General features: G+C 42.3%; 1 protein-coding gene across 1 annotated transcript in view; it reads left to right on the top strand.

Annotated features, from left to right (window-relative positions):
- LOC127640120 (A disintegrin and metalloproteinase with thrombospondin motifs 20-like) overlaps positions 1 to 19,261 on the top strand; it is a 97,984-nt gene that overhangs the window by 5,168 nt on the left and 73,555 nt on the right. The window contains exons 3-8 of the mRNA XM_052122523.1: positions 2,490 to 2,646; positions 14,286 to 14,524; positions 14,788 to 14,871; positions 14,942 to 15,066; positions 15,253 to 15,293; positions 18,197 to 18,302. Coding sequence (XP_051978483.1) covers positions 2,490 to 2,646; positions 14,286 to 14,524; positions 14,788 to 14,871; positions 14,942 to 15,066; positions 15,253 to 15,293; positions 18,197 to 18,302 — 752 coding nt within the window. The remainder of the gene's footprint in view (positions 1 to 2,489; positions 2,647 to 14,285; positions 14,525 to 14,787; positions 14,872 to 14,941; positions 15,067 to 15,252; positions 15,294 to 18,196; positions 18,303 to 19,261) is intronic.

Here is a 19,261-nt window from a genome sequence, read left to right as displayed (position 1 = left end):
ATTATGGCTAAAGGGTGGTCTTATTCCCTCCTGAATATTAATTCTCAAGCGTCATGTCTTTACTGTGATCTCGTCCAGTCCTTGAGGTGTGCTGATCTTGAGCGCCTCACGTCTCTCGTAGGTGATGATGTCAGACTGTTGACATTAGTACGGATTGGCTTGGCTGACCGCATCTGTCAACACTTTAAACTCTAGTACTTTACTCCAGAGATACAGTGTAACTCAACATGTTTCAGTGTGAACATCCTCTGATGCCTTGAACTTGGCATCATGTCTCTAGATGAGCTTGTGGATTTTCACAGGAAAATGGTAGCAAGTTTTCTACCATACTAGATCTCATGTTTTGCTTTGGTTTCTCTAACAGACGCTTTTATCCAAAGTGAATTACAAGGACAATCCCCCCGGAGCAACCTGGAGTTAAGTGTCTTACTCAAGGACACAATGGTGGTGACTGTGGGGATCGAACCAGCAACCTTCTGATTACCAGTTATGTGCTTTAGCCCACTACGCCACCACCACATTGGACATTGCATTCAGTATCATGGCATATGGGTGAATCTCACATAAACATGCTCCTATTTCACCCCAACATTAAAAGCATGCAATATTTTGCTCAACCCTCAGAGACTCAAGCATTCACATTGATGATGTATAATTTTTTTTCCTTCTTGAAATTAATTTTAGGCATGCGCTGATTATAAAATAGAAATTATATTTATTTGGTTTTGGCGTGAATTTTGTGTGAGTTCAGCAAGCAATGGCAGTCAATGGAAAAATGGTGATCTGAGTTGGGTGTAATCTGATGACCAAGTAATTAGTTACTGTAATCGGAATATTTTAGAGTAAAAAAGTGGCATAGTGCACTACAATTAAATATTTGTAATCTGATTTAGATACTGGCTTTCAGTGGCCCCCAACAAAAATGGGGCCACTATGTTTGATTGCTCATATCTTAAAAACGCATTAAGGCTTTTGCATGATTTTTGGCGCACTTCTACGACTTTTTGTACAGAACAAAATTATGTCAAATTAAATAAATTAGTAAATCATTTGGCCCAAAAAATAACAGGGCCACATGGCGGAAGAGCCAAACGATTTAGTTATTTGTAGCAAGTTGTTGCTCATGATGACGTAACAATGACATCATTTTGTTCTGTACAGAAAGTCGTCGAAGTACACCAAAAATCGATCAAACACCTTAATGGATTTTAATGGATACAATCATTGTACCAGGATCCCACAACAGTAGTTTTTAACAAAGGTGAGACTGTTTAAGTTGAGTCTTGCCATGTGTGTATCAGTTCTGTTTTCTGGCAGATTTGTGACATTTGTTTCTGAGTACATGTGTGAAGGGAATGTTATGTCATTTACCTGTCAGAATAATTTCTCCCTGTGCTGACGGAAATTTTCACCATCACATCCCAGCGAATAATATCCTGCTAAACTAGACCTTATTGGTCGATTCATTAATATTCAACAGGTAAGCGCTACCTGATTGGACTATTCATTAATATTCAACAGGAAAGCGCCACCTTAGTGGTCGATTCATTAATATTCAACAGGTAAGCGCTACCTGATTGGACGATTCATTAATATTCATCAGGAAAGCACCACCTGATTGGACGATTCATAAATATTCATCAGGAAAGCACCACCTGATTGGACTATTCATTAATATTCAACAGGAAAGCGCCACCTTATTGGTCGATTCATTAATATTCAACAGGTAAGCGCTACCTGATTGGACGATTCATTAATATTTTTATTGACAGAGAGTGGAATCAAAGGACACTTCTGAATCAGCAACGTCCAAACCAAAACCCTGCGCCATGTTTCCACATCCATTACGTTGCACATAAATTTAGTGTACAGTGACCATTTTCATGGTCTTTTCATCAACATATCATTCAGTCTTTCACATGCACAAACACACTGAACAGTGGAAAACTAATTGAATGTATGTAAAAAAAATTCTGTTCGTTCGTTCAATCAAACCAAATCCTGTTTCCACTTTATTATGTGCTAGTATGTTAATCACTGATGTTTCCATACAGTATCGTAAAGCTCCCACAGGCATTCGGTGCTTGCATAGCAACTCTTGTGCAGAATCCATACAAGCGCTTCTGTGTTTGATGGTGTTGCCATAGCGATACCCTGTGTTTCCATTGGGTCTTCAGGTATAGTTCATGTAAATGTCAATCAACACTCATTTACATAAAATCCACATTTGTCTGCAAATATCCCATAAGTTCTTGCTTTTATAAAAAGACACCAATAAATGTAATTCTCCTATCAGTACATTCATTTATAATAATAATAACAACGGTTTGTTTGAATCACTAACCCCATGTTTGAGTAATAAAACTGAAAAGCAACCTTTCCACCAACTATTATAGCTCATTAACCTAACGGTATGCTCCGTGGATGGCTATTCACGAATACCAAACCGCGATATGAATCTTTCTGTCGTGTTTGTTTTGATGTCACAGATCGGTACGTTCACGACGCGCAGTGGTCAGTTCTTCCTCGAGCCGCTGTTGAGTGCTGATGGAGAGGAGTATGAAGAAGAACATAACAAACCTCACCTCGTCTACAGACATGATGCACACAAGAAGTCACCTGACACGCAGCCATGCACAACCTCAGGTAACAGCATTATGTTTCTGCCTTACCGACTGCAAACTGACTTTAGCGATCACTAAAGTGGAAATACATTTGTGCAACTCTGTTATAAGGGTTTTGACTCACATTTGATCGATCAGAATCAATGTGTTAAATCCGTTTTGAGGTTGTGCACAGAGTCAGCCATTAGGGGGCGATCACACTGAACGTGCTATTGCATTAAAATAGCTTGGAAGAGGGCAACAATATTGAACATAACTGTGCGTTTATAGGATTAATAACTACCATGTTACGCCGGTAATGTAAATGCTAACGTAGATGCTTGCCCTGCCCTCGGATTCTTCTGATTGTTCCATTATTTTTAACTAAAATTAATTTGCTGTGCAGCATGGAATTTCTGAAAAGTAGGATGGCGGGGTAAGAGTCATTTATAATTATGAGGAAAATGCTACCTGATTGGACGATTCTGTAATATTCAGCAGGAAAGTGCTACCTTAATAGGTTACTCATTAATATTTAACAGGAGAGCACCACCTGATTGGACGATTCATTAATATTCAACAGGAAAATGCTACCTGATTGGACGATTCATTAATATTCAACAGGAAAGTGCTACCTGATTGGACAATTCATTAATATTCAACAGGAAAGCACCACCTGATTCGACAAATCATTAATATTCAACAGGAAAGCACCACCTGATTCGACAAATCATTAATATTCAACAGGAAAGCACCACCTGATTGGACGATTCATTAATATTCAACAGGAAAGCACCACCTGATTGGACGAATCATTAATATTCAACAGGAAAGCACCACCTGATTGGTCTGAGAAACTATAAGCCAACCCTATCCCTAAACATAACCATAATCAACCAGGTAGCATGTTTAAATGTACTTATAAATGTGCAAGATTCCTGCTTTGCGATCATACTTTTTGGAAATCCACATTTGGCTTCAAAAATAAGTATTTTGATCTTAATAAAAGTATTTTGAACCTGACAAGGCATCTCAAACAGGAGACGTGGTGCAACAGCTCAAATCTGTCTAGCACACATGTCTGTAAACGACAATTAAAAAGAAGCACAGAAAAAACACAACAGCGCATGCTGTGTGAACGTCCCCTTGGCATCAAAATGTGTTGATTGTGTCTCTATCCATATGGAACAGAATTCTTGGCTTGCTTTATAAAAATCGAACTGTGTTGTTGGCTTTTACAGGGTCAGCGTGTTCCTCATATTAACTATATCATATTAAGCATTGGTTTATCACGCTGTGTGCAACGTGCTGGCGATTGTGTTCGTAATGGCCTTTATAAATATGGCACTTTTCGGCTGTTTGATTTGCTTGTTTTGTGAAGTGGCTCATCGTTCTGTGACCTAAGGGCAACATGATTGTCTTTGTGTGTGTGTGACACATTCTGACCCATCTTACACCAGCCTTTCAAGCATTTCAAGATGTCAGTCTGTTGAGTTTATTGAACATCATGTCAGTAATATATATGAATATATATACTTGTATTAAACCCAGAATACTCTCTGCACCTTTGCATCTCCGTTGTGAAGATGTGACATTGAATGTGGGTCACACATCAAAGTGTCGAGCAGACTTCAGCAGGATTAAAAGAGTCCCGGCGAGAGCTTCCATCTTCAATCTGATAACAGTCGCCTGACACAGATGATCAGATACTGAATGCTTTGAAGAACTCATTTATGCTACTTTTGTGACAATGGTGGTGTGCTGCATATTTAACTGTAGAGTTTTTGTTTGAGGGCATAATTCAGAAAGATCAAGTGTGGAAAACAAATGACAATAAAGACGTATACATTTTCTGATGGCACTAAAAGTGGTGCTTGCCCATGCAGAATTTACCACCGCAATGCTAGGGCACTAGGGTGTTGCTATGAACGAATGAATGAATGCATGAATGTTACATTTATATAGCGCTTTTCTGACACTACTCTCAAAGCGTTTTACACAGTGAACAGGGGATCTCCTCAACCACCACCAGTGTGCAGCATCCACCTGGATGATGCAACGGCAGCCATAGTGTGCCAGTACATTCACCACACACCAGCTATTGGCAGAGAAAGTGGAGCTATTCAGTTGCTAGGGTGTTCTGGGTGGTCACTAGGGCATTTTCTATGTGGTTGCTAAGGTTTTGGTATATGGTTGCTAGGGTGTTCTGGATGTTCAGTGGTCACTAGAGCTTTGCTATATGGCTGCTAGGTTGTTCTGAGTGGTCGCTAGGGCATTGCTATGCATTTGCTAGGGTATTGCTATGTGTTGGCTAGGGTATTCTGGATGTTCAGTGGTCACTAGGGCTTTGCTATATGGTTGCTATGGTGTTCTGGGCAGTTGCTAGGGCATTGCTATGTGTTGGCTAGGGTATTCTGGTTGTTCAGTGGTCACTAGGGCTTTGCTATATGGTTGCTAGGGTGTTCTGGGCAGTTGCTAGGGCATTGCTATGCTGTTTCTAGTGTGTTCTGGGTGGTTGCTAGGGTTTGGTATATGGTTGCTAGGGTATTCTGGATGTTCAGCGGTCACTAGAGCTTTGCTATATGGTTGCTAGGTTGTTCTGAGTGGTCGCTAGGGCATTGCTATGCATTTGCTAGGGCATTGCTATGCATTTACTAGGGTGTTCTGAATGTTCAGTGGTCACTAGGGCTTTGCTATATGGTTGCTAGGGTGTTCTGGGCAGTTGCTAGGGCATTGCTATGCTGTTTCTAGTGTGTTCTGGGTGGTTGCTAGGGCTTTGCTATATGGTTGTTAGGTTGTTCTGGGTGGTTGCTAGGACATTGCTACGCTGTCACTAGGGTGTTCTGGGTGGTCACTAAGGCATTTACTATGTGGTTGCTAGGGTGTTGCTATGCTGTTCTGATTGGTTGCCAGGATGTTCTGGATGGTTGTTTTTTAAGACTTTTTTCACCCGTTTTATCTTCCACCAGGTGAAATTCATAAATCTAATCTCTTAGTGAATTAAATAACTAGTAGCACAAATGCTGCAATCACACACTGAACATTAAATACTTAAAGGTTTTAGAGGTTTACACTAATTACTAACACTAATGTGAGAAATAGCAAATGCTATGTAAACATGTTATACATGAGTACAAAAACTAAAATAGCATGACATGGTCTTCGAAAATGTCTCAAATGATCGAGCAGGTGTGGGTAAGTTTGCATCAGCTCGCTAATATCTCTACATGCCGGTGTGTTCATGTTGACTGATCTTAATTGACTGAATGGGAATGAGCGGTCGGCCTCAAAATAGGTGGTGCTCCAGGTCACACCTGCCGATGACATGGACCAATGGCAGTAAGAGGCCTTATCACATCAGCTCTGAGTTTGACCTTTGGCCAATTAGCAGGTCTGAAAAAGACCTTCAATATCTGATAACTAAAATGATCTTGTCTTTTTGGCCAGCACATTGCATATGCTCAGTTATATCAATATCGTGTTGGTGAATGTCATGCTATGGGAGTCAGTTAGGTGTGAATTTGTTTCGACTTACATGCACAAATGGATCACGTGTTAACTATCATAATTTGGGTTTGATTTTGTCCATTTCCACACAGATTATCTTGTAAATTTCTGTTGTATCAGGGCTAACTGTGATCATCTGTAAGCTTTTGCACCTGTCACTCGCCACCCCTCCTCTGGTCGCTGGCAGCCATGCCAGAGATGCATGCCAGAGTGTTTAAGCCCGGCAGTGAGACAGCGCGCTCGCAGCATGCACACACCCAACCCAAGCCAGTGAGGCCTGAATATGAGACTGCTTAGTGGCTGGACTTAATCTCGCCATAGATTTTAAGCATTTGCTGGCCTACACGGAGTAAAGTTGCCAGAATAGCTCTGTTTCAGAGCGAAGCACTTTGTTTTGTGTTCAACAAGAGCCAGAACTCGGGATAAACGGTCTGAGATTGACTGGGATTGTTTCCGCATGATGTTATGTATGTTATTAACATGACACAGCTGTTAGAAATGAATTGGAACTAAAGAGAAATGGTTCATAAGGAAAATATTGGCTATGGGCAGGGCTGGACTGGTAATCTGGCATACTGGGCATTTTCCAGGTTGGCTGACGCACTTTGGGGCCGATCAGGGGCGGACTGGCCATCAGGAGAACCGAGGGGTCCGGTGGGTCGGCCGCGAATCCGGCTGAATGGGCCGCGATAAGCTAAAATGAGCCATCACGTTATGCAGAACGGACAACAAAACGGCGCCGCGATATGCAGAAAAGGACGGCGAACACCAAGAGACATGAGCTGTCCACGTGTACTTAGCTGATGACAAAATTTGCATTGTAAGCACTTTGTGCAACACATAGCCTCGTGGTATGCGGAAAACTGAAGTATACTTTGGGCTTAACACCCTGAACATGCGTTGAGAATGGAAAATTCTTTAAAATGCCCTTTTAATCTTTTTACAACTGCATCTTTCACCGATTCATGCTTAGTGGTTTGCTTTTAGAGTCTTTCTGCCTCCCCTACGTAAATGTTGGGAATGTTTTGGAGTGGTTTCGAGGGGCTGCATTTGGCAGATTCCTTCCCCTGTCCACAGCAGGTTGTACGGCGACATAAAGGGCGTCTTTGTGAGGGACAGTGATGTCAGTCTCCATGCTTTCCCTTCTTTATGTCTGGCTTGAAAGAGGAGTCTTGTTTTAAATCACAGTTCCTGGCGGAGCTATTGATTGGACGGAGAGAATGAGAGAGAAATAATGGAAAGAGAGAGAGAGAGAGGATGAAAGGGGCGAGAGGATGTGTTTGAATCGTGCCAACTGTCCCAGTTTGTTTGAACTCGGGGGAAAATGCCAAGTGGCCCTGATCGGAGCATCGGTGATGTTTCCTTTGAGAGCTGCACTGAAATCAGCAACTTGCAAGAAAATGTTACATTTGCAAAGAAAGCATCTTTCACACAGATCATGTCTGGCACGTCGGGTTCATTTCTTTGTTTCTGTTCTGCCCGATTGAAAGGATAAGAGAGGCTCTTTTGAAACCGAAAACATAAACAATATCTAAATCGCCGAAATGATTGTAGTCATGAGAAATGGGGGAATATTTTCTCGTTTCAATCTTGGCAGCCGTGCAGGGAATCAGCAGAGGAACGGTGTCATGGGTTGAAGACGTACATAACAGACTTTTTAGGTTGTGACCAACAAACATGTTTTATAAAAATCATCTCCAGAAATTCGCCAACAACATACAACATAACATTTATTATGTTGGCTTGACAAAGGCAAGGGTTGAGCTAACTCCTTGAGCTTTTAAGCTACATCCACCAAATTTGGCACAGACCTTCAGACTGTTTTGGAATAGTGTGCTGTGTCTTTTCTTACTGATCGGACTTACGGTTTTTACACTACAGACAATCAAATGTCAGGAAAAGTCCCATAGACTTAGATAGATTCAAACTCCAACTGTGGGAGGCAAATTAAAGTTTGATTTTGAAAGATTTCCTCATGCCATGATAGGTTTGCCATGGTTTCTATTTACAGTTTAGTGTTGGGTGCTCTGTCTGCTGTGTGCTCAGTTCTGTCTCATCTCAGAGATGTTGAAGGATGCGTTTCAATAATAAGGGCTGTCTCGGATCATCTAAACACCTGGAGGTGGAATCCATTTACACATCTGTTCTTAAAAGCCAAAGCCTAAAACCAATGAGAGCGTGTTCCCGTTTATTACCTTTAGATTAAAGATGTGAGAACATTGTGTTAATATAGAGAAACCACACAGATGTAGACACCACTGATGGTGTATATTTCCGTCTATTCTCCATCATGAATTTAACAGGCGTTTAGACGTTAGTCTTGGCCCTTTTGGCTTACACTAGGAAGAAACCATCTTGCAACCCCCCAGTAAACCCTAGCAATCACATACCATTGAGAACATGTTAGAAACCACATAGTAACACTTTGAAAACCCTCATGCATGCGAGTTTTGCACAGGCAAACATCTCTCACATATTTTTCAGAAAATGAAATAATGTGGTCTTTAATCGCTAAAAAAATCCAAAATCCAATTCAAATGTCAATATTTGCCATTGTTCGCTGCCAGTGTGTAAAGTTATGCTTTGTACAGGTCTTAGATCAGTTTTACAGTCTTCAACACTGCTAAAAGTGAGATTTGTGAGAGTGAAAGCGGCTTGCGTGTCCTCAGACTTTGGTGTCTACTGTCATTGAAATGTGAAGCTGTGGACGTCTTTATATATTGGAAGAACGGAGGTAAACTGAATATACCAGCGTCACTCTTTTGTGTATGTGTTCTCCATGCTCAAAGAGACGCTAATGACTATGCAGGCGGTTATCTGTGTGTTTCGTCAGCATGCAACTCGCTTTGTTGTGCTGGTGGGCCAATAAAAAGAGATGAGGGTTCTGGAGGATACGGGTGGATTCTTTTGTCAGTTAGAAGATGAGCTTGTGCTTGTATTTCCCTTTTAATGGCTTCAACATGACTCACATTAACGCACCGCTAAATGCAAGCGTCAAGCTTCCCTTTGCTCTCCACATGAGAAATGCATCAACGTCTTGTTTGGGTTTTAGTACTGGTATCTCCCTAGTAATGATATGCCATCTGAATGATCTGGTAATCATTGGCTGATGCTTCGAAAGGTTAGCAGCAATAGTGCCTCACGCTCACGCGTTCAGCATCAGAAACCATTTTAACATGTTCTCTATTTTGACATGTTACTTTAGAAAATAAACACTACAGATGTTTAGGCCACGTCAACACTAATACGTTTGTGCAAAGGGATTAAGGGAGAGGAGGAGGTGAGAACAGGCTTGATGATATAAACAACATTTAATTAAATAAAAAGACACACACACAAACACACACGGACAGCTGCCCGTAAACGCTCTCTCTCCCTCGCACCACCGTCCACAGTCGGCCTTTATCCCACTCGGTGGCATGATTAGCCCGATAAGGGGCCGGGTGTGTAGAATCACGACTTGGCCCCACCATCCGCCCTGGCCGGGGAGCCCACAGCATGAAGTACACCCCCCCCCCCTTTCCCTGGGGGAGGGCGTGCCTTACGCCCATCTGCCGGCAGGTCATCCCCGCCTTCCTGAATCTGGGAGGGGACAAGTGGAGGGAAACAATAATGATTAAAATAGGGGGTACTTCCTGTAACAGTGTAGTACCCCAAACAAAAAAAACACTGTAAAATTTAAAAGAGAGGGAAAAGGCCAATGTGGAGAGGCGGTGGGAGAGAGAGAGGAGAGAGAAAAAAAAAATACTTACTCGGCGGTTCTCTGATACGCCGTAAATTGGTCCTCGGCCACTCCTCCACCCTCTAATGGATGACAGCCGTGCCTCCCCGGGCAGATCGGAGGCAGTCCTCTGGTTCCTGTTGGACGGAACACCCCGCCGCGTTCTCGGTGGATGGTAGGGGTCTCCCCTGCCCCTGGCAGCGGTAAGCGCTCCAGGTGGTTGATTGGGAGCCCATCCTCCCCTCTTTCTTTCTTCTGCACAACACAAATGAAGATTTTTAGAAGAATATTTCAGCTCTGTAGGTCCATACAATGCAAGTGAATGGTGACCAGAACTCAGAAGGTCCAAATATCACATTAAGGCATCATAAAAGTAATCCATATGACTCCTATGGTTTAATCCATGGTGGTGGTGTAGTGGGCTAACGCAATGAACTGGCAGTCAGAAGGTTGCTGGTTGGATCCCCACAGCCACCACCATTGTGTCCTTGAGTAAGACGCTTAACTCCAGGTTGCTCCGGGGGGATTGTCCCTGTAATAAGTGCACTGTATAATACATTGGTACTCAGAAGGTTGCTGGTTGGATCCCCACAGCCACCACCATTGTGTCCTTGAGTAAGACGCTTAACTCCAGGTTGCTCCGGGGGGATTGTCCCTGTAATAAGTGCACTGTATAATACATTGGTACTCAGAAGGTTGCTGGTTCGATCCCCACAGCCACCACCATTGTGTCCTTGAGTAAGACACTTAACTCCAGGTTGCTCCGGGGGGATTGTCCCTGTAATAAGTGCTCTGTATAATACATTAGTACTCAGAAGGTTGCTGGTTTGACCCCCACAGTCAACACCATTGTGTCCTTGAGTAAGACACTTAACTCCAGGTTGCTCCGGGGGGATTGTCCCTGTAATAAGTGCACTGTATAATACATTGGTATTCAGAAGGTTGCTGGTTTGATCCCCACAGTCACCACCATTGTGTCCTTGAGTAAGACACTTAACTCCAGGTTGCTCCGGGGGGATTGTCCCTGTAATAAGTGCACTGTATAATACATTGGTATTCAGAAGGTTGCTGGTTTGATCCCCACAGCCACCACCATTGTGTCCTTGAGTAAGGCACTTAACTCCAGGTTGTTAGTGCATAAGTGCAGGAAGTCAATCAATCAAACTACTTTTAAATGTAATTAATTCTAAGTCTTATAACTGAGATGTGAGAATGCAGCTGAACAAAAAACAACACATTGGTCATTCATTGGTGTCTTAGATTAAATGTAGGAGCGTATACTTATTTAAATGGAGGACTCTACTGGTTTCTGTGGATGATGTCAATGTTTAGATCACCATTAAACTTTGTGTAGAGGTCCAGATGTGTCACAAACGTTGCCATCGCTGACCCAGTGCACTCTTCAAGTGTAGTGTACACTACAGTTGTGTTTGGTTTACAGTGTGATTGTGTGCTTGAGTACTAGTGCGGGCTGTAAATGAAGAGTTGCGTGTTGTCATGTGCATGTGGATAAACACGCTCACAGATGGCGAGAGTTTGCAAGTCGTGTCTTAACCAAACACGAGCACTGTGTTTTAAAGGCTGTGCGGTTTAAACCGTGTCATTGCAATTTGCTTGTGTTTCCTTTGGTGATGGCTGGAGTTTGTTCAAAGCACTCAGGCCATGATGATGGACATAACTGACCTCAGATTGGACATTTTCCCCAAGAGTGCTCACCCTGAGTGGTCTGAGCTGGCAGATGCTTTTCAAAGGATGAAAATGATTCATTTACTGATCCTTCAGTCGTTGATCACTGTGTTTGGCCAATCAATTGCCCAGGGACGGATTACTGACCGGTCCAATGGGGCCTGTGCCAGGGGGCCCTTGAGTTCCTGGGGGTGCCCTGGGCTTTAAGGCTGTGCAAACTAGTTTGGTGACCCCCCCTGCTTGAATTCCCTTTTGGGCATTGTGACAGAGTGGAGGGCGGGGCCGGGTCGTGATTTTACACACTCTTATCAGGCTAATCAAACCTCCAAGGGGAGGCTGGTATGGTGTGGTGGTGTAGTGGTCTAAGCACATAACTGGTAATCTGGTAATCAGAAGGTCGCTGGTTCGATCCCCACAGTCGCCACCATTGTGTCCTTGAGTAACACTTAACTCTAGGTTGCTCCGGGGGGATTGTCCCTGTAATAAGTGCTCTGTATAATACATTGGTAATCAGAAGGTTGCTGGTTCGATCCCCACAGTCACCACCATTGTGTCCTTGAGTAACACACTTAACTCTAGGTTGCTCCGGGGGGATTGTCCCTGTAATAAGTGCTCTGTATAATACATTGGTAATCAGAAGGTTGCTGGTTTGATCCCCACAGTCACCACCATTGTGTCCTTGAGTAACACACTTAACTCTAGGTTGCTCCGGGGGGATTGTCCCTGTAATAAGTGCTCTGTATAATACATTGGTAATCAGAAGGTTGCTGGTTCGATCCCCACAGTCACCACCATTGTGTCCTTGAGTAAGACACTTAACTCCAGGTTGCTCCGGGGGGATTGTCCCTGTAATAAGTGCACTGTAAGTCACTTTGGATAAAAGCATCTGCCAAATGCATTAATGTAAATGTAAATGTAAGAGGGATAAAGGCCGACTGCGGATGGTGGTGTGACAGAGAGAGAGCGTTTACTGGCAGCTGTCCGTCCTATGTGTGAGTTTGTGTCTTTTGGTTTAGTCTTATATTACATTATATTTATATTGTCAAGCCAGTTCTCGCCTCCTCCTTTCCATTGAAGTTCTTTACAGGCATGAACAACAAACACCCCCCTTCCCTCTGCTCAACAACGTTTGGGTGGAGGGGGGCCCTTGGCGATAATTGGCCGTAGGGTCTTTGAACATCATAATCCATCCCTGTATGGACAGACAAATTTGTTGGCGCTTGAAAAGTAACTCATCGCGCCAGGTTAAAATGGTGTTACAACGTATATTGTAAAGTTTGACATTGACAATTGATGATGCACGGTGAGTCTTTGCTTTTACGAAAGATCTCAGCACCATATTGTACATTCTGACAAGCAACCATCACAAAGGACAGAAAGAAACGCAGAGTTTACATCCAACTTTAGTAGCTGTTCTTAGAGTCCATTTATCTGCAGTTCCTTCAGGGGAAATAGCAGGAAGTAGCACTGCTGCAGCCCAAAAATCCAAACACCTGCCGTGGGCTGTTTATGAAGCATTACAGTGTTACATAATGTTTTGCTTTCTTTCCTAAAATGGAAATAAATGCATTTTGACAGAAAAATAATATATTTACAGTCAAATTTCAGCATGTTCAAAAATCTGTGATTAATTACGGAAAATTATGCAATTAATCGCGATTAAAAAAAGTATCGAATGGCAGTACTAATTTATATATGCAATTTATTTCAATAATTATTGCCATGCCATGTTATTAATTAGATTTCAAATTTTAATTGATTGACAGCCCTAATTATTACTCATCCTCTTGTCGTTCCAAGCCTGTATGACATATTAGGAGATGTTTAGCTGAATATTACTACTCCGCCATGAATGTATCATACAAGTGATGTATCAGCTGGATAAACTGGCGTAGATTTCTGCCATCCGCTGGAGTTGCGTTTGAAACCGTCTGCTGTCGGTCATGGCTTTATTCCAGCAGCATACAGCACTCTGACATAATCACACATGTGGTCGTATATCAGCGCAGACAGGCATGCAGACGGCATGTGTGCTGTGCTTCACTCGCACATGGTTGCGTTTACATCATTCTCTATGTGTTGTTCTGCCTTTTTCTGGGACATAGAAATTTAAAAACACTCCTTTTATTTATTTATATATTTTCTTCCCAGTTTGGAACGCCCAATTCCCAATGTGCTCTAAGTCCTCGTGGTGGCATAGTGACTCCGCGTCTGAGACCGTCAATCCGCGCATCTTATCATGTGACTTGTTGAGCGCGTTACCGTGGAGACGTAGCACACGTGTGGAGGCTTCATGCTATTCTCCGCGGCATCCACGCTCAACTCACCACACGCCCCACTGAGAGCGAGAACCACATTATAGCGACCACGAGGAGGTTATCCCATGTGACTCTACCCTCCCTAGCAACCGGGCCAATTTGGTTGCTAAGGAGACCTGGCTGGAGTCACTCAGCACACCCTGAATTCAAAGTCACGACTCCAGGGGTGATAGTCAGCGTCAATATTTGTCGAGATACACAGAACCCCACTCCTTTGTTCTTTGATTAAAAGATTTATAAAATAATCTGTGCTCAAACTGTTCAGATCAGACTGAAGTGATCAAGGATCTTGTTTGAAATAAACTTCAAACACTCGTTTCGAAGCAGGTCCATAATTAATACGGCATACACATTCAGATCACTTAATTAGCATTTCTTGCTTTTGTTTTTGTTATTGTTTGAAACTGAACATGCAAATTGAACACAAATGGATGTATTCTTTCCCTGCAGAACACCATAGCGACAATCACATCAGTCTCCATAGCAACAGAACCTTTGAGGAGGAAGTGATGTCGATACGGGAAACGATGCACAAACACTCAGAAGGCAATTCCAGCGACTCGCATTCACGCAATAAACGCTTCCTGTCCTACCCGCGCTTTGTAGAGCTCATGGTTACCGCGGATACCAAGATGGTGCGACATCACGGACGAAACCTGGAGCACTACATACTAACAATCATGTCAGTAGTAAGTACACCATCGTTTTATTTAATGACTTTCCAGTCTTGCTAAAGTTGAATCGGTTGAATTGTCAATGAACTCAAATCAATAATATCTCACACAGCATTGAGATCAAAGGGAGATGTTTCACCTGAGACTCCAATAATCTCACCTGTGTGCCCTCTAGAGTCTCACAATAAACTCTGGAAAATCATTGTACTTCTGCTCTAGTTGATGGGTGTTACTGACTAAGCAGGACTTTGTTTCGGTTTTCTTTGCATTTGTTTTAGGTTGCCGCGATCTACAGAGATCCGAGTGTGGGAAACCTCGTCAACATCATGATCATCAAGCTCCTCATCATACACAACGAACAGGTAAATTATAAAACACACATGTGCTATTGTTGCTCTAGTAAAATGTCTTTAAGTGTGTCGTTGTTCTCAGGAAGGACCAAGCATAAACTTCTACGCCACTTCGACGCTTCATAACTTCTGCGTTTGGCAACAGAGCCACAATGTTCTGGACGACAGTCACCCGTCACACCACGACACCGCACTGCTTATAACCAGGTCTCCTCAACTTGACCTTTGACCTCATAATCTTTCCCTTTTAAAGTGAAATCTTTGATTGTGATTTTTACACAGTTACAAGACGATATTTTCAGTTGATTGAATTTGATTCTCTGTATTGCATGCAGTACCTTTAGTTGAGTGTGTTATTTGGATTGTATCATGAGATGTGCATTTTTCTCACAGGGAGGACATCTGCCGCGCAAAAGACAAGTGCGATACGTTAGGTGAAGTGTCTTCAAGACTTTTATTCCACTTACACCAGCTGTGACATTTCAGTGAAATTTCATTACATTTACATAGACACATTTATCTAAGGCAACTTGGAAACCAATGAGGTGTCCAACACCAGCAATTCAGAACAGCCAGACATTATGAGAATCATGTTACAGTTATATTTGTCTTTATTTAGTGTATAAAGAAGGATAATGTGTACAGTTAGTCAGCTGTGTGTTCATTTGACTGTCATCCGTGTGCAGTATGTGACCACACTCTAGCAACTACATAGCAACACTCTATGAACCACTCAAAACACTCTAGCAACCACATAGCAACACACTATGATCCACTCAAAACACTCTAGCAACCACATAGCAACACTCTATGAACCACTCAAAATACTCTAGCAACAAAATAGCAACACTCTATGAACCACTCAAAATACTCTAGCAACAACATAGCAACACTCTATAAACCACTCAAAACACTCTAGCAACCACATAGCAACACTCTATAAACCACTCAAAACACTCTAGCAACCACATAGGAACACTCTATGAACCACTCAAAACACTCTAGCAACCACATAGCAACACTCTATGAACCACTCAAAACACTCTAGCAACCACATAGCAACACTCTATAAACCACTCAAAACACTCTAGCAACAACATAGCAACACTCTATGAACCACTCAAAACACTCTAGCAACCAAATAGCAACACTCTATGAACCACTCAAAACACTCTAGCAACCACATAGCAACACTCTATAAACCACTCAAAACACTCTAGCAACCACATAGCAACACTCTATGAACCACTCAAAACACTCTAGCAACAACATAGCAACACTCTATGAACCACTCAAAACACTTTAGCAACCACATAGCAACACTCTATGAACCACTCAAAACACTCTAGCAACAACATAGCAACACTCTATGAACCACTCAGAACACTCTAGCAACCACATAGCAATGCTCTAAAACCACTCAGAACACTCTAGCAACTACAAAGCAACACTTTAAAACCACTCAGAACACTCTAGCAACTACAAAGCAACACTTTAAAATCACTCAAAACACTCTAGAAACCACTTAGCAACACTCTATTTAGAACACTGTAGCAAGCGCATACTGTAGTAATGCTCTACAAACCACTTAAAACACACTAGCAACCACATAGAAATGCTCTAAACACCACTCAGAACAATAGCAACAGCAAATGAACTCCATAGTGACCACTCAGAACAATAGCAACTGCATAGCAACACCCTAGTGACCACTCAGAATGCTCTAGCAACCACATAGCAATGCTCTAAAACCACTCAGAACACTCTAGCAACTACAAAGCAACACTTTAAAACCACTCAGAACACTCTAGCAACTACAAAGCAACACTTTAAAATCACTCAAAACACTCTAGAAACCACTTAGCAACACTCTATTTAGAACACTGTAGCAAGCGCATACTGTAGTAATGCTCTACAAACCACTTAAAACACACTAGCAACCACATAGAAATGCTCTAAACACCACTCAGAACAATAGCAACAGCAAATGAACTCCATAGTGACCACTCAGAACAATAGCAACTGCATAGCAACACCCTAGTGACCACTCAGAATGCTCTAGCAACTTCATTGCAATGTTCTAAAAAACACTAAGAATACTGTATAGCAGCCCTCTGATTATCACTCAGAACAATCTAGCAACCACATAGAAAAACTCTAAACACCACTCAGAATAGTAGCAACTGCATAGCAACTCCTTAGTAACCACTCAGAACACTCTAGTAACCACATAACAATGCTCTAAAAACCACTCAGAATACTTTAGGAACTGTACAGCAATGCTCTATTTAGAACACTCTAGCAACCATATAGCAATGCTCTAAAAATACTCAGAACATCTAGCAACTGCATGGCAATGGTCTTTTTTAGAACACTCTAGGAAACGTATACTGTAGCAATGTCCTACAAACCCCTCCGAACACTCTGCTAACCACATAGAAATGCTTTAAACACCACTCAGAACAACTGCCTAGCAACACCCTAGTGACCACTCAGACCAACGGCAACTGCATTGCAACACCCTAGTGACCACACAGAAAACTCCAGCAATCGTGTAGCAACATCTTAGAAAACTCTTAGAAAAAGTCTCTAGCAACCGCATAGCAATGCCCAAGGAATTTCTCAGAACACTTTAGGAACTGCAAGCAACACAAAAAAAAAAACACTAAGAACACTCTAGCAACTGCATAGAAACACTCTAAACACCACTCAGAGCAGGAGCAACTTCATAGCAACTCCCTAGTAACCACCCAGAAGACTCAAGCAACCGCACAGCAATGCTCTAAAAAACACTCAGAACACTCTAGCAACCACATAGCAAAACTCTAAACGCCACTCAGAACAATAGCAACTGTATAGCAACCCCCTAGTAACCACTCAGAACACTCTAGCAACTGTACAGCTATGCTCTAAAAACAACTCAATAAACTCTAACAACCACATAGCAACACTCTAAAAACCACACAGAACACTCTAGCAACCACATTGCAATGCTCTAAACACCACTCAGAACAATAGCAACTGCATAGCAACCCCCTAGTAACCACTCAGAACACTCTAGCATCCACACAGCAACACTATTAAAAAACACTAAGAACACTCTAGCAACTGCATAGCAATGTCCTAAAAAACATTTAGAACACCTTAGCAACTGCATAGCTACATTCTAAAAAACACTCTGGATGGTCTGATTGAACCATCCAAAGCTGTGTTTGGTTGCAGATATGAGAGAGCAGAAGAATCAAAGTGAAAAGCAGTGGAAAGTGACGTCATAATGGCATTTCATTGCATCAAACTCTATTTGCGTGTGTGTAAATATGTTTGTTTGCATTTGTAGGTTTGGCAGAGTTGGGGACGATGTGCGATCCATACCGCAGCTGTTCCATTAGTGAGGAGAACGGTCTGAGCGCGTCCTTCACCATCGCTCATGAGCTGGGACATGTGTAAGTTTCTCTACTTTATGATAGTCCCTCTTGCATCACACAAAAGCCCACTCATACCCCTCACAGGTGCTACACATACAGTAATAAAGCCTCGGCACTTTAATAACAGACTAGAGGTCATTTTGATTGAGAGCAAATACTGAACAGCTGCCTGCTTCATTACGCACTCTTTAGAATATGTCATTTTAGTGGCGTTTAAGCCAAGCATTATTATTACCATACAGTAGCTCATAGTTAGTTTAAATGATTTGATCATACCTCTAAGTCTACGTTTGAAACATTTAGTGTGTATCTCGTCCTGCTGCGTTGAGGAGAGGTGTGCTGCTACTTTACTAAGAAATCACACTTACCATTTTCACCTTGTGGACGATAAAACAGGTTAAAAAAAATCCCTTAGACTAATCAGAATATCACAAATACTTAAGGCTGGGCTTGTGTGACTAGGGCCAGTAAACGACCACCTAGCAACCACCCAAAACACTTTTGCTACAACCACTCAGAACACCCTGCATACCAGCGAAGAACAGCATAGCAACCACATTACAATGCACAAACAATGACCCAGAAGACCATAGCATCCACCTAATATGCCCACTCAGTAAAGCCTAGCAATCACATACCAACACACGACCACTCAGAACAGCTTAGAAACCACCTAGCAATGCCCTAGTAACCACCTAGAACACCATAGTAACTGCATTCTAATGCACAAACAACCACTCAGAACAGCTTAGCAACCACATAGCAACACACAAAGAACCACTCAGAACACCCTAGCAACCATATAGCAACACTTAGCCAACCACGCTGACCACCCTAACAACCATATAGCAACACTTAAACAACCACTCAGAAAAGCCTAGCAACCATATAGCAAAACTCAAACAACCACTCAGAACACCCTAACAACCATATAGCAACACTCAAACAACCACTCAGAAAAGCCTAGCAACCACATA

Source organism: Xyrauchen texanus, chromosome 49 (genome assembly GCF_025860055.1).
Source record: "Xyrauchen texanus isolate HMW12.3.18 chromosome 49, RBS_HiC_50CHRs, whole genome shotgun sequence".
NCBI classification, from domain to species: Eukaryota; Metazoa; Chordata; class Actinopteri; order Cypriniformes; family Catostomidae; genus Xyrauchen; species Xyrauchen texanus.
Note: the sequence above shows the minus strand (reverse complement) of the source record. Positions and strands in the feature narration are given on the sequence as shown.